This window comes from Gigantopelta aegis, chromosome 3 (assembly GCF_016097555.1).
Source record: "Gigantopelta aegis isolate Gae_Host chromosome 3, Gae_host_genome, whole genome shotgun sequence".
Lineage (NCBI taxonomy): Eukaryota > Metazoa > Mollusca > Gastropoda > Neomphalida > Peltospiridae > Gigantopelta > Gigantopelta aegis.
Genome location: NC_054701.1, coordinates 22,731,951 through 22,745,549, shown reverse-complemented (window position 1 = coordinate 22,745,549; position 13,599 = coordinate 22,731,951). Strand labels below are relative to the sequence as shown.

Here is a 13,599-nt window from a genome sequence, read left to right as displayed (position 1 = left end):
ACATAACAATAGCAAAAAAAGTATCTTTTAAAAATGTCTAGCGATCACCCATATAAAAATTGTCTATGAAGTTTACGGTACTCTACAGGTTATTGACAATGAAACACCAAAATCCACTTAAAAATCGCTTTTCACTTGTGATGGTTGTAATAAATGTAAAATAAATGTACAAAAGCATCCATACTTCGCCAAAAGGTGCACAAACATGGACCGTAAATATTTTTAATTTCCATGTCTTGATTTATGCATGTGTGACATGTAAGCAAGTACTAGCCTACATTTGTGTGACATGTAGGTCTATGTACACAAGTATCTCACTTTTAGTTTTGTTTCTTGAATATACTTCTGCTTTCGCTTTTAGTTAATTTTGGTGACAGGCTGTCACAGGTGGAAAACGGTATATCCTTGCAATCACCATCGATTTTGTAGTTTAAAAAAAAAGGTGATTCATGTTTTTTTCTTGGAATATACGTTTAAAGTGGGGGGTGCGCATAATACATGGGAAAATATGGTATATGGTGAACCAATAAAATTAAAATTAAAAGTTACAAACTTCAGGATTGCCAGAACTTTATTTGCATAGCAAATACCCAACAATCAGTTAATTAAGTGGAAATCATGTGAACCTTGTTGTGGTGACCGAATATTTTGAAATATCATCCCCTTGTTATGGAAAATAAAAATTGGTTGATAAATTTTGAAAAGTTCCATTTAAAATAGCCATTTGCAATTTGATTCAAAACATTGTAATATTGTTACAATATTTTAATGATTTAAGAGAAAAAACAATTCGTGGAAAGTCATTTATTTTGAAAATATATAAACCTTTCATAACGTAATGGTTGGTACAGAAGTGATTATGGATGAGGCCAGAGAGTTTTTATTGGTACCCAACCCCCAAAACTTTTAATTCCTTTTTATTGGATTTAAAAAATAATGAAAGCATGCATCAAAAGAAATTATCATTTATGAAAGGTTTCTAAACAAGTCTGATTTCACCTTCATTTCTTTTGTTTGTTTATGCAATAACTGTTAGAGTTTACTTCCTTCTGCATGCAGTTTTCACTGTGTTGTCTGCCCCATAGCAATACACAGACGTTGAATCAATATTTGTTTACAAATGTGCTCTTTTTTTTATTATCCCCAGCCAAGTTTGACCGTGTCAAGGTTGGGGAGCCTTGATTTCAATAGAGTTGCTATATAAGTGAAAATGCATAATATTATAGTAATTTAACATATAAATATATTTCTAGTGTTCCCATATGGTTGGGGATTGGCAAAGAAAGCCAAGATGCTATGATTCATATCTTGGAAAGAGTTGAGAAAAGTAGAAGGAAAGAAAGAAAATACAATAGAATAGAAAGAAATTGATGAATGAATAGATAGATAGATAAAAAAAAAAAAAAAAAAAAAAAAAAAAAAATAACGGGGGTGGGGGGGGGAGACTTAAAATCTATGCTACGAAAAGAGATTTATATTTCGAAACAAAAAACCCTGCAATTACAAACGAAAAGACCTGTAATTCGAAGCAAGCTATTTATAAGAAGTTTCAGTTAAAAAGATTAAGTCCATTGATTATTGAAAATTTCATGTTCACAATTTTTGTATGAAATAAACCTTTTGATTTCAAATTTGTTTCGCAATATATTTTTAACTCCATTTATATTTAATACTTTTTTCTGTACTTTCATACTATAAATATAATATTTAATATTGATAATTAACCAATTTACAAAGTTGCTGTGTTCATTATTAACCATACCAAACATAACAATATCTCGGTTAAAACAAATATCAATTCCAGTTTCAGTCTGTATCCAATGTTTTGTAGCTCCCCAAATGTGGTTAACCTTATTGCAGTCAAAAAATAGATGTGGTATCGTTTCTGGGGAATTTTGACAGAAGTCACAAGCATTTGAATCAATATAATGTATCATGTGTAAAAATTTATTTGTAGTTAAGATTCTATGCAGTATTCTGTATTGAAACCATGATACGGTTGAATCTTTTACACATCGAAAAGGAATAACATAATACTTTTCCCATTGCCTGGTATCATACATAAATCCTTCGTTCGGATATTTTAATTGTGCTTTGGTGGTTATAGTTTGTGAAGTTATATCATAAATATCTTTACAACCTTTTTTGTCTTTTAATAAACATTTTAGTTTAAACGGAAAAACCGGATTTTTTAGAATTGTGAACGTGTCATCCCTTATTGTTCCAAGCTTGTTTATAAATGATTTAATAGCACTTGTAAGTGAAGCATATTCTAAGAAGTTTGTATTTATGTGATATTTTGTTGCAAACTGTTCGTATGTATAAAAATCACCTTGTTCATTTAATAAATCATTTATAAATATAATACCGTTATCTATATAAATTTTGTATATAAATGGTTTGTTACCTATACATATTTTGCTATTATACCAAATATTAATGCTTAAAATATCCTCAACATTTTGTGGTTTTTGATATTTGTGTATCTAACCAGCTGAACAAGGTGTCTCTCCAAAACGTATTTGAGGTGTGTTCAATATTTCGCATTAGGAAATAATCGCCTTGTATAATCCATGTGCATTTTAAGGCTGTTATAAAATTTGATATGTTTATCATTTTAATACCACCTGTTTTGTAATTTTGTATTATTAGATTCCGTTTCAGTTTTTCAGTATTGCTCTGCCAGATAAATTAAAAAAATAATGTATTGACATTTTTTATCAATTTGTCATTTGGATTTGGTAGCGCTATTAACAGATGGGTTAGCTTTGGCATTATTAAAGTTTTCAGTACTGTTATTCTTCCTAAAACTGTTAATCTTCTAACAGACCATAACCTCATTAATTTTTGCATTTCTATTATTTTAGAATCATAGTTCAGTGCAATTATTTGTTCCATGTTAACTGCGAAGTTAATACCGAGCAAATTAAATTGTGTTGCGCCCCATTCTAACTTCCACCGCGTACGATGGAACACATCGTTAGAAAACTTTTTCTTTCCGATCCATATAGCTTTTGATTTAGAAAAATTAATTTGTAGGCCTGATGTATATGCGTAATAATCTAAAAGCTTCAATGTATTGTACAGAGACTCGGGAGAACCATCAAGAATGAAACTTGTGTCATCTGCATATCGCGAAATTAAATATTCTTGACCATCAATACTGATTCCCTTAATATTGCTAGAGTTTCTTATTATAATTGCAAGTACTTCAGAACACAGAATAAATATATAAGGAGACAGAGGATCTCCTTGTCTACAACCCCTTTCTAATTTGAAAGCTTCAGATAAAAATCCATTCTGTATTACACTAGATAAAGAATTATTGTAAAACGTTTTTATCCAGTTTTTAATGGATGTTTTAAAGTTAAATATATCTAACACTTTATATATAAACGACCAAGATAAAGAATCAATGCTTTTTCAAAATCAATTAGTAGCAGTAATCCAGGAATATCATGTTTTTCTGTGTATAACATAATGTCATAGATTAATCTAATATTTTCCCCAATGTATTTTCCTTTAACGAAACCAGTTTGGTCTTTGTCTATTAATTTATCCAAAACGGTTTTAATTCTATTCGCGATACATCCTGACGCCATTTTATAAGTACAGTTTATAAGGGTTAAAGGTTGCCAATTTTTTAAGAATTCTTTTGATTTATTATGTGCTTGATATTCATTCAATTATTCTGTTACTCGTATATAAAGAAAACTAAATTTTTTGGCCATGGTTGTTCCTTATAGTACCAGTCTTTGACAGGAAAGATGAGCAATCACTCCCACTCCCCTCCACACTCGCCTAAAAAGATTAAGATTGATTGCCTTGCAATAAAACGTTTAATGAATTTCACTTGAAACTTCCTCTATCTGCTTCATGTGATTGCTCGCCTGCATCGCTTAAGGAGAGTGATCTTCGGCTCACCTTAATTTTGCTAATGGCGAAGTCTGTAGTACTACAGATTTTTGGATCACCATTATTATTATTTTTAATTAAGAATGGTCAACAATCCTGTCAAATTAAGTAGTAAATAACATTTTGTTTGGGCTAATCGCAGGGAACATTTTGTTCAGTGTTGTGTTGTGATTCGCTACACAAGTTTCAGAGGTGACTACTCAATTTTAAAGCATTAAACAGTAGTTTGCTACTCAATTTTCAGTTGACAAGAAATATCGCAAATCAAGATTTTGAATCCAAACTGTACCCTGAATCAAGCCTTCTTGTTTGTTTAAACAGATAATAAACGGACTGAGGAAGTTTGACATATCTTTGAGTGGTGATCCTGACCTCCAGCCGGTGAAAAGCTATGAAAATGCTGTCCTAGTCAGAATGTTACACCAGTTTTGTTCCTTTGTCAATTTTCAGGTACAGTGGTTATTGTTAGGTTTTATTTATTAATATTACTAGTAATCTGCATCTATTCTTTAGTGTATTTAAACATTTTAAATTAAAAAATATTTTAAGATGATAAAATTTTTTAATTTACACTTAATGAAAGATTTTTGCATTATTAAAATATTACAATTTGCTTAATTAGAATATGAATGTGTCAATAATCAATACATTTCTGAACACTAATGTTTTACAATATCTTGGTATGGATTTTTGTCTAAAATATCTTCATACAGACAAATTTATTATTTCTTCCAATGGCCAAACAAAATTTGAAATAATTTGGCAAAAGGTCATTCCAAATGTTTTTATCCATATAATGCTTTATATTTAAAACTTGTTAATCAGGAATAATTTTTATTCAAGGTGGCTACAACATTTAGTCTGGCTAAAAGAATATTCCTTAAATTAGCCAAATTTAAAAAAATTTCAAGAAAATACTGTAAATATTTGAAAACTGGCTAAAGTAAAGTTACTTTCAATGTGAGCCCTGGTTAGGGTATGATAGTGTTTTAAAAAACACACAAGAAAGCAGGATGTGTGTGGGTTTTATTGAGGGAACAAATGGAAGTCTCGCTAGGGCTAAAAACTCTGGATCGTCCCTCTAATGAAATTAGAATGTTATCTATTTCAGTGATAATATTGCACATTTAATAATACAAGATACATCACATCCAGGGCCCAATTTTACAAAACATTGTAAGCCTAGTATTGCATGTAAACGTAAATCTACGACTAAATCACAATTTTTTATTACTAGTAACAGTACAACAAAAATAGTTTGATGTACAGATATTTCATTTTCTTTTGTCCTTAAAATGCTTCATCTTCCACAATGATGTAATTTTTGCGTGCAAACACATGTAAATGTGTTACCTGCATAACTGCTAGTTTCAGACGTAAACTCTTACATTTTGTGAAATAGATGCCAAACACATGTAAATGTATTACCGGCATAACTGCTAGCCTCAGACGTAAACTCTTACAACGTTTTGTGAAATTAGCTCCTGGATTTTAACCTTTCCACTTGGATTTTTCAGTTTGGTGAGAACATCAAGGAGTTGTACAACAGACAGGACCTGGTTGGGGGTCTGGCCAAAGTGTTCTTCTCACCTCCCATTGCTCCGTGCCACAAGATAACTTCTCCCATTTCAAAACAAACGGCCGAAGTACTCAGGCAGCCGAGATTGAGCCTGCGCTTTCTAGCAAGTTACTCGACAATTATGTATCTAACATTGCTCTTCCTGTTCCTGCGCTTCTGGATTGGCATAGGACCTGTGAGATTTCTCTTTCTGCTCGTCATATTGGTAATGTTTTATGGACTGATTGCGGCAATTGTGAGGACTAACAGTGTAAAACAGGACTAAATTTCAGCAATATACAGTTTAATCCTGTTGGTTCGAACCCCGTCTGTGTTCGAGAAAGTGTTCGACCCATCGGACAGTTCGACCTAACATTCGGTCAACATCGTGTAAATGTAACTCAAGACTTCGTTGTTGGTTCGAGCATTTCGGTGTATTTGACCCTTCCAAGTTCGACCCAACGAGATTCTACTGTGAAACAAGACAAAAGTTGACTAAATTGTGAAATGGGACTATTTCAGTAATATTTGTGAAACATGACAAAATTTGAAACAGAACTAAATTTCATTCATATAAGTGAAATAGGATACATTTTTCTTATTATTTGTGAAACGGGACAAAATGCCATCAGTATGTGTGGAACACGACTAAACTGCATCAACATTTGTCAAACGGGACTCCCATAATTTATTTAAGTAATCACTTTTTCATTATGTATTACATAACTGGACATGGAGATCTTTATTTATGAAACAATTAAATTTCTTCAGTGTATGTGTGCAAGGACTATCGGTGGAACAGAACTTTTTTAGAGTCCAGAGTCAGTCTCTAATGACGTCACATTCATACAATTTGTATGGCGTTGTTATGACGTTAGCATCTCAAGACTCTATTAGTCTCGAGTCTTAGACTCTTAAAAGTTTTATAAGCACCAGGCCAGGACTAAATGACAGCAGCGACAGTGAAACAGTAGTATTTAGGATACTATTGTTTGGGTCCTGATGAAAATTATCCATTTATTGTTGGTCATGCAAGCTTTGGTCCAAATGCCAGTACTCTGTGATAGATATTTAGATGGTTCACTTGAAAGTAAACACACTAGGGGCCCTAATTCACTAAACTTTTGTAAATTTGCTATACCATAGTACAATGTAAAAATACATGGATGATTGTGTTGCATTGCTGCTGCATGGAACTGACAAGTGTCTTCCATTCCTCAACTACTGCTTGTCAAAGTTCATTGGCATTAGACAGCAGGTTGGGTCGACGCCTTACATGTCTGTGTAGACTATCCCAAACGTTGTAAGTCACTGGTATGTCCTGTCTAATGAAATCGTGTCCGGAAATTCCGAATAGCATGGCTAGAGTACCCAACAGATGTTCCAACCACTTTTGTTGACATACCACCATCAAGCATGCTGATAGTATGTTCACGGAAATTACAAAAATTACCAAATTTTATGTTTTATTCTCATTGACTACAAAGTTGAACTGATAAAAAAACGACTTCAAAACATGTGGAACATGTTAGCCATGCTTTCACATGAAAATCAACTTGTACAGTGAGTAAAATTGATAATTCTAACTCATTATTTTCAATGACAAATAATTAAATTTCTGTTACAAAACAACATCATCCCATTGGTCCAGACGTAGCAACGGGCGTTTATTAAATTCTCAATGAATGTAAAAATTACATTGTTAGGGAACATCATATCATATCATGTTATGGACCAAAAGTAATTCAAAATAAAGTATGAAGTTTTAATGTTATTATTAGCAAGTATCATTCAAATTTAAATAAAAGTATTGTCTGTCATTTCTTTTATGTTCATCTGGGTATCAAAAAAAAGAAGAAGTCTGAAAACGTATGTAAGAACGGCTTCGCCAATTCAGTTTGCGGATCTTTTTTTGATTTTTTTTTTTGTTCATACCCCAATGAACATAAAAGAAATAACAGACAATCCTTAATTAATTTCTTTAAAAAAATTTAACAGGTCTGAAAATCTGAAGTTTCTTTTTTTGGTTCAGCATTTAATGTATTGGACATCTTTCCAAGTTATGCACATGCTGTTTACATACCAGTCATGATTTTTAAGTGTATCGAGCGGCTTATTGCATTTTCATTGCTTTTACACATGTATATATGTTTAACAGTGCAATATAATGTATTAATGGTTAAATTAAGCTTTTAATAAAACGAGATGCTGATAATGATCAAATGGTATACTAGTATTTAAATTTGTAATGTGAATAACTAGTGTAAATCCAAAACAAATATGTACACTGTACATACAAACATAATAATATGGTGCTGTATTGATTTTGTACATGTAACTGAATAAATATTCATATTTTAACAAGTGGTTTGATTTAATTTTGGTAACACTGGACATGGGGCGAGGGGTGGGGTTGAAAAAATTAAATGTTTTCTTTGGTATCTGGCAAAACCCAGAACATAAAACCAGTGGGCGATTAATGACAATAGGCTTAAGCACATGCTTTGGTTCATTTCTATGAGTGAAACTTCAAACAAGCATAATGGTTGGAATTTAAATCAGCTGTGCTGTTAAGAGTTTTTTTGTTCCACACAGGGCCCCAACGACCGACTTTCTTATGGGAAAGTGCATATAAATGATCCTTTGTGGTTGCTTGATTTTACAAAATGTCAAAATAACCACGTGACTTTAGTTAAATTTGTTTTGTTTAATGACACCACTGGAGCACATTGATTAATCAATCATTGGCTACTGGATGTCAAACATTTGGTAATCCTGACACTTTGTCATCGGAGCATGTTTTCCCTCATGCAGCAAGGGATTTTTTTACATGCACATTCCCATAGACAGGAAAGCACATACCACATACTTTGACCAGTTATGGTGCATTGGTTGGAATGACAAAAATCCCAATCAGTTGAATGGATCCACCCAAGTGTTTTGATCCTGAGACCCAAGCACCTCAAGCGAGCACTCAACCAACTGAGCAGGTGATTTAATTAGTTTAAAATAAGCCGAGGTGGAGTTAAATATTCCTTTCCATTCCCAGACATACATAACACTGAAATGAATTCACATAAACTAAACCGTTTAAATGAAGAACAGATGCCTAGCATGTATAATTTGTTTTTATTTGATCAGACCCATGAAATTTATACATGTTGCTAACTACTTTATTCTGAAACCTGATAAGCCATACCATTCTTAATTTGAAATATTCTGGAGGGAAAAACATTCCTTTTATTGACTTGGTGTAGCAGAAAAGTTAATAATCTTGAAATGTATACTACAGATATACTGATAGTTTTAAAATTATATTTCCGTCCCGTGGGTACCCTGATACAAGGAAACAGGAAATTGTTTTAAAAAATTCACTGCTTGGAAAATTCAGGGAATTTGAAATTTTGGTCTTGATTCAGGGAAAATACAGGGAATTTTATTTGGGTGTAATGGAATCTGGAAAAATATCAGGGAATTTTGTCGAGTCCTATATTGACAATATAGGACTCAACAAAATGTCCCGAGATATTTTTTCAGATTGACATGTATACAAAATCATGTAAAAATGTGATAAAACCAAAGGTATTGGCGTTTTGGATTCATGAGGGTATTGAATGATAGCTACTGGTTATTTCTAGTGTACATGCTTCAAAACTATCTATTTTTATTGAGAAATCATCTGGTCAGTATTTCAAATTGTACCACCTATCTTTATGATTTAAACAGATGGGAGTAGAAGGTTATACCAGACTTAATCTATATACAAGTACTGTTATATTTGTAAATCATAATCTTTATATTCAGCATATAGCTTTTACATAATGTCTCTCCCCCCCCCCCCCCCCAAAGACCACGACTGGTACATCAAAGGCCGTGGTATGTGCTATCCTGTCTATTGGATGGTGCATATAAAAAATCCCTTGCTGCTAATCGAAAAGAGTAGCCCATATAACTGTAAATAAAATGTGTCGAGTGCATCGTTAAATAAAACATTTCCTTCTTTCCTTCCATATCTGCCATGTGCAAAATACATACTCCAGTAAAACCTGTCTAAACTGGATCATGCTGGATACCCAGTATTTATCTGATTTATCCAGTGTTTAGAGGGTTGCATTTTAGAAGTTAGAAAATTCAGGACCATGAAACTTGGCCGGTTGTGACAGGATTCTAGTCTAGACAGATTTCATTGTGCTAGTATAAACACTGGTTCCTTTAAAACATAACAAAGACAATGTATTTAATGAATAACCATTTTATACAGATCATTCGTACAATAGAAAATATTTCATGACCACTTGCAGTGTCACTTGATTTTTTTTTTAACCTTTTGATAACAAAAGCTTGGAAAGACATAGACCTCAAAAACATATTTAGTGTTGCCACTAGAAACTAAACTGTCTTTCAATGTTTTCATGAAAGACTCGAAACAATATTCAAGAACAACAGTACCACAATTCTATAAAAACGTTTTCCCACAAAAAATAAATTCCAAGCTAGAATTATCTTCATCACCAACAAGCCATTGATCATGATGACAAGCACTTATGTAGGTCCTACTATTATAACATATAACAAGTGAACAATGCACAGACCTCGCACTTACTGACACAAATAAATGAATGAATCACACCCCAGCACGAAATATGCATCGGCCACTGGGTGTCAAAGGAAAGTATATTGATGATTGATGATGACGAATTTCAGTATGAAAATGAAAAAATCTTCTTGACACCTCACTTTTTAAGTAACATGTTTCTGAAATCTGCATTGCTCATTGACTTGTTAGATGAAGATTGTCCATTTGCCACAGACTGTTTGTCTACTGATTTCGTGTTTACCGTAGTCTGGGAAGATGACTGTGGGTGCTGTAAAGACCGGGGTATCAGGGATACTTGTGTTCGAGCTTTTCCTCGACTGAAATAGAAAATAACATCAGCTAAATACCCAACTTCTTGATGACCAAGTAAATCATGAAATAAAAAAAAGAAAAGAAATGTTTTATTTAACGATGCACTCAACACATTTTATTTATGGTTGTTTGGTGTTAGACATATGGTTAAGGACCACACAGATATTGAGAGAAGAAACCCGCTGTCTCCACTTCATGGGCTACTCTTTTTCAATTAACAGCAAGGGATCTTTTATCAGCACCAACCCACAGACAGGCTAGTACATACCACAGCCTTTGATATACCAGTTGTGGTGCATTGGCTGGAACGGAAAAATAGCCCAATGGGTTTCATCGACGGGGATCGATCCCACACCGACCGCGCATCGAGCGAGCGCTGTACCACTGGGCTACGTCCCACCCCTCTTATGAAAAAAATCAAAATTTTTTTTTTTTTTTTTTTTTTAAATCCTATCTCAGAGACATTATCATGCATTAGTGCAATGTCCAACAATATTGTATGATTTGGTGCTTTCAAACCAATGACCTTTGGTGGTACTAAATATCCACAGCAAATGACGCCATTTAATTGAAAGAGTTTACATTTAAGCAAAATTTGGTTAGTAAAAAAAATGTAATGCAAGACAGGAGGGCAGTACAATGAGCATCACATTTGTTTTACTTACAATTTTGAATCTGTGGAAATGGCAAATATCCACATAGTCAAACTTTGTTAACTCAAACTTCGATCTCTTAGTTGTTTGCAACTGTAGTTTTTGAATACAAGGAGATGGCTGAAAGTTTCACTTACAATTCACTTTCCTTCTTGCCTCCTCCAAGGGAAGGAACTCTGTCACCTTCACCTTTAATGGTCTCGGGCATTTTCCTCGCAGGTGGATTGCTGATTGCCACCGAGATCTGGTGTTCTCCAATCATGATACCGTCGGTTTTCAGTACAGCATGGGCAGCATGTGACTACAATAAATAAGTAAATGGCAGTCAAAGGGAAAAAACCATTTAAATGACTTGTCTGCACATTAAACACATTAATGGTTATTATATAGAGATTATCATCCGAGCTTGTGTTTTCGTACTGATTTTACGAAATGAGTATCAGGATTTTTGTGAGAGTGAGGGCAATACATAAATCCTGACACAAGTTTCATAAAATCAGTACAACGCACACACGAGTGTAATAATTTTGTTATTATCCATATTATTTTTGTAAATGTTTTTATGAATAACAAGGCCCGAGGGCCGTCCCAAAATGTTTCAACCACAACTAGGAGACGATGAAATGACATCATATTTCACATGCACAGTCTGGGCTATATATATTGGGGGAGTGGGGAATGATAGTTGTAAAATACACAAGTTGCTTTGTATGGTACATAGAAGTGGCTGCCAATAAATAAAATGTCCTGACAAGTATTTGAGTCCTATCTGTTACTTATGTACCTCATCACAGTACTCAACATAGGCCAAGCCTTTAGGAGTTCCATTCCTGTACGTCACAAGTCTGACATCCTTCAGTTCTCCATGCTAAAAAAACAACAAACTTTTTAGAGAATTAGCCACAAATTACAGTTTCAACTACCAAGGTTTAATATTTTATATCAATGCTTATATCCAACTTGGAGCCATTCAACAATATTTAAAGTACATTTACTTCTGAGAGTTTAGCCTGAAATTGGTAAATCCAATATGCTTCTGAATATAGTCTATATTAGTTTTATATTTAATCATTAATTACCCCCCAACCCTACCCCCCCCCCCCCAAAAAAAAAAAACCCACCCAATCTCTGGAAGTAATCCATATCCACATCAAATGGCCATTAAAATGTCATCAAACTTATGCTGATTCATTAGAAGTCGTGAATATCATATTTCCTAATTCACAAGTTGTGAAGAGTGTTCGTTCAATGATGAAATAACCCATGAACACAACCTGTGAACTGTGGTAGGATTTTCTGTCTCAATCTTCACAACTTGTGGAAAAATGGCCGGACAAACACAAATCATTTGTGGTAAATCTTGAAAACAATTGCATTTTTTAGTTGATATTCATATGCAGACCTATCTCGCAGTAATTGTAAGGTTTAATATGCGAAGCAAGATTGAAAAAACCCAATTCTTTTACTGCTTACTAATAACTGATTTCCACGTGGCTCCAACAATTGATTGATTATGTGCAATTATGAGTTGCGGTGGCATCCTTCCATCTTGTCTATAAATTGCCTGAACGCTTTCCACTTGGTAAAGTCATGTTCACAATTTGGAACTTGTGAATTCATGCTATTCACAAGCACCAAATGAACACACCATTAGACACACTATACAATTTTATAATTTACTACCAACCTGACTAAATATTGTTCTTAAAGCCTCCACTGTACAGGTAAATGGAAGACCTTTTATAAATAACTTATTTGTTTCCATATCTGTAGAAAACTGAAACAAAAGAGAAAGTATTAAAGTTCTAAATTTTATTATTTTATACAATAAAACAGACACACAGTTATTTCATAGGGAAGGAAGGTAAGGGAGATGGAATATATGTCCAAATCAGTTTCACTGCAACTACTTTATTATCATTTATGAGACCACAGTTGTTAAAATCAGTTAAAACATTCAACATAAAAGCATATAAAAACATTAGAAAGAATGCATCAATTATTTGAGGTTTTCACTTCCTTTTAATTACTACATCATCTCTTTACTTTCATTTTAATTTATGACAAAAAAATAAGTGGAGATGATCAATGAAAAAAAGAGCTTTGGGTTAAAAAATATTGACCATATACCTTTTTCTTATTATTGCCCCTGATCAATGTGACAATGTCAAGGATGGGGAGCCTTGACCATAAACCTTAAAGGCATACTGTCATGGATTTATGGACCTTATTTCTCTAACAATGGATAATAAATTAAAAATTACATTAATTGTTGGAAACCAAATCTAGCTATTGCATCACCTTAACTGAACCATGATGGAGTAAAATCCACGTCAACCCCTCTCGTCAATTTTAATTTTTGAATTATGGACCACTGCCATAATTCAATTATTTTTACAAAATATCATTAATAAATGGAGTATGGTGGTTATGAAGATGGTTGAATGAAGTACATTTAGTGACAAATCAAACAAAAAAATTTCAGGTAATACTTTGTTAGTGGTCTGTGACAATATGCCTTTAATAAATACTACAAGAAGAAACTAGAAGTTTCATAAATGTTT

At 33.2% G+C, this 13,599-nt stretch overlaps 2 protein-coding genes across 4 annotated transcripts in view; one reads left to right on the top strand and one right to left on the bottom strand.

The window, feature by feature from the left end:
• LOC121367711 (sphingomyelin phosphodiesterase 4-like) overlaps nt 1–7,205 on the top strand; it is a 45,989-nt gene extending 38,784 nt beyond the window's left edge. Inside the window, exons 17-18 of the mRNA XM_041492042.1 lie at nt 4,237–4,365; nt 5,433–7,205. Of these exons, the coding sequence (XP_041347976.1) occupies nt 4,237–4,365; nt 5,433–5,759 (456 nt within the window). The 3' untranslated portion in view covers nt 5,760–7,205. The remainder of the gene's footprint in view (nt 1–4,236; nt 4,366–5,432) is intronic.
• Nucleotides 7,206–9,709: 2,504 nt separating this feature from the next.
• Nucleotides 9,710–13,599, bottom strand: part of LOC121367710 (squamous cell carcinoma antigen recognized by T-cells 3-like) — a 31,038-nt gene continuing 27,148 nt past the window's right edge. For all 3 annotated transcript variants that reach the window (XM_041492038.1, XM_041492040.1, XM_041492041.1), the window contains exons 19-22: nt 12,723–12,812; nt 11,820–11,903; nt 11,173–11,336; nt 9,710–10,387 (exon numbers count right to left, since the gene is read on the bottom strand). In XM_041492038.1, the coding sequence (XP_041347972.1) occupies nt 10,207–10,387; nt 11,173–11,336; nt 11,820–11,903; nt 12,723–12,812 (519 nt within the window). In that variant the 3' untranslated portion in view covers nt 9,710–10,206. The remainder of the gene's footprint in view (nt 10,388–11,172; nt 11,337–11,819; nt 11,904–12,722; nt 12,813–13,599) is intronic.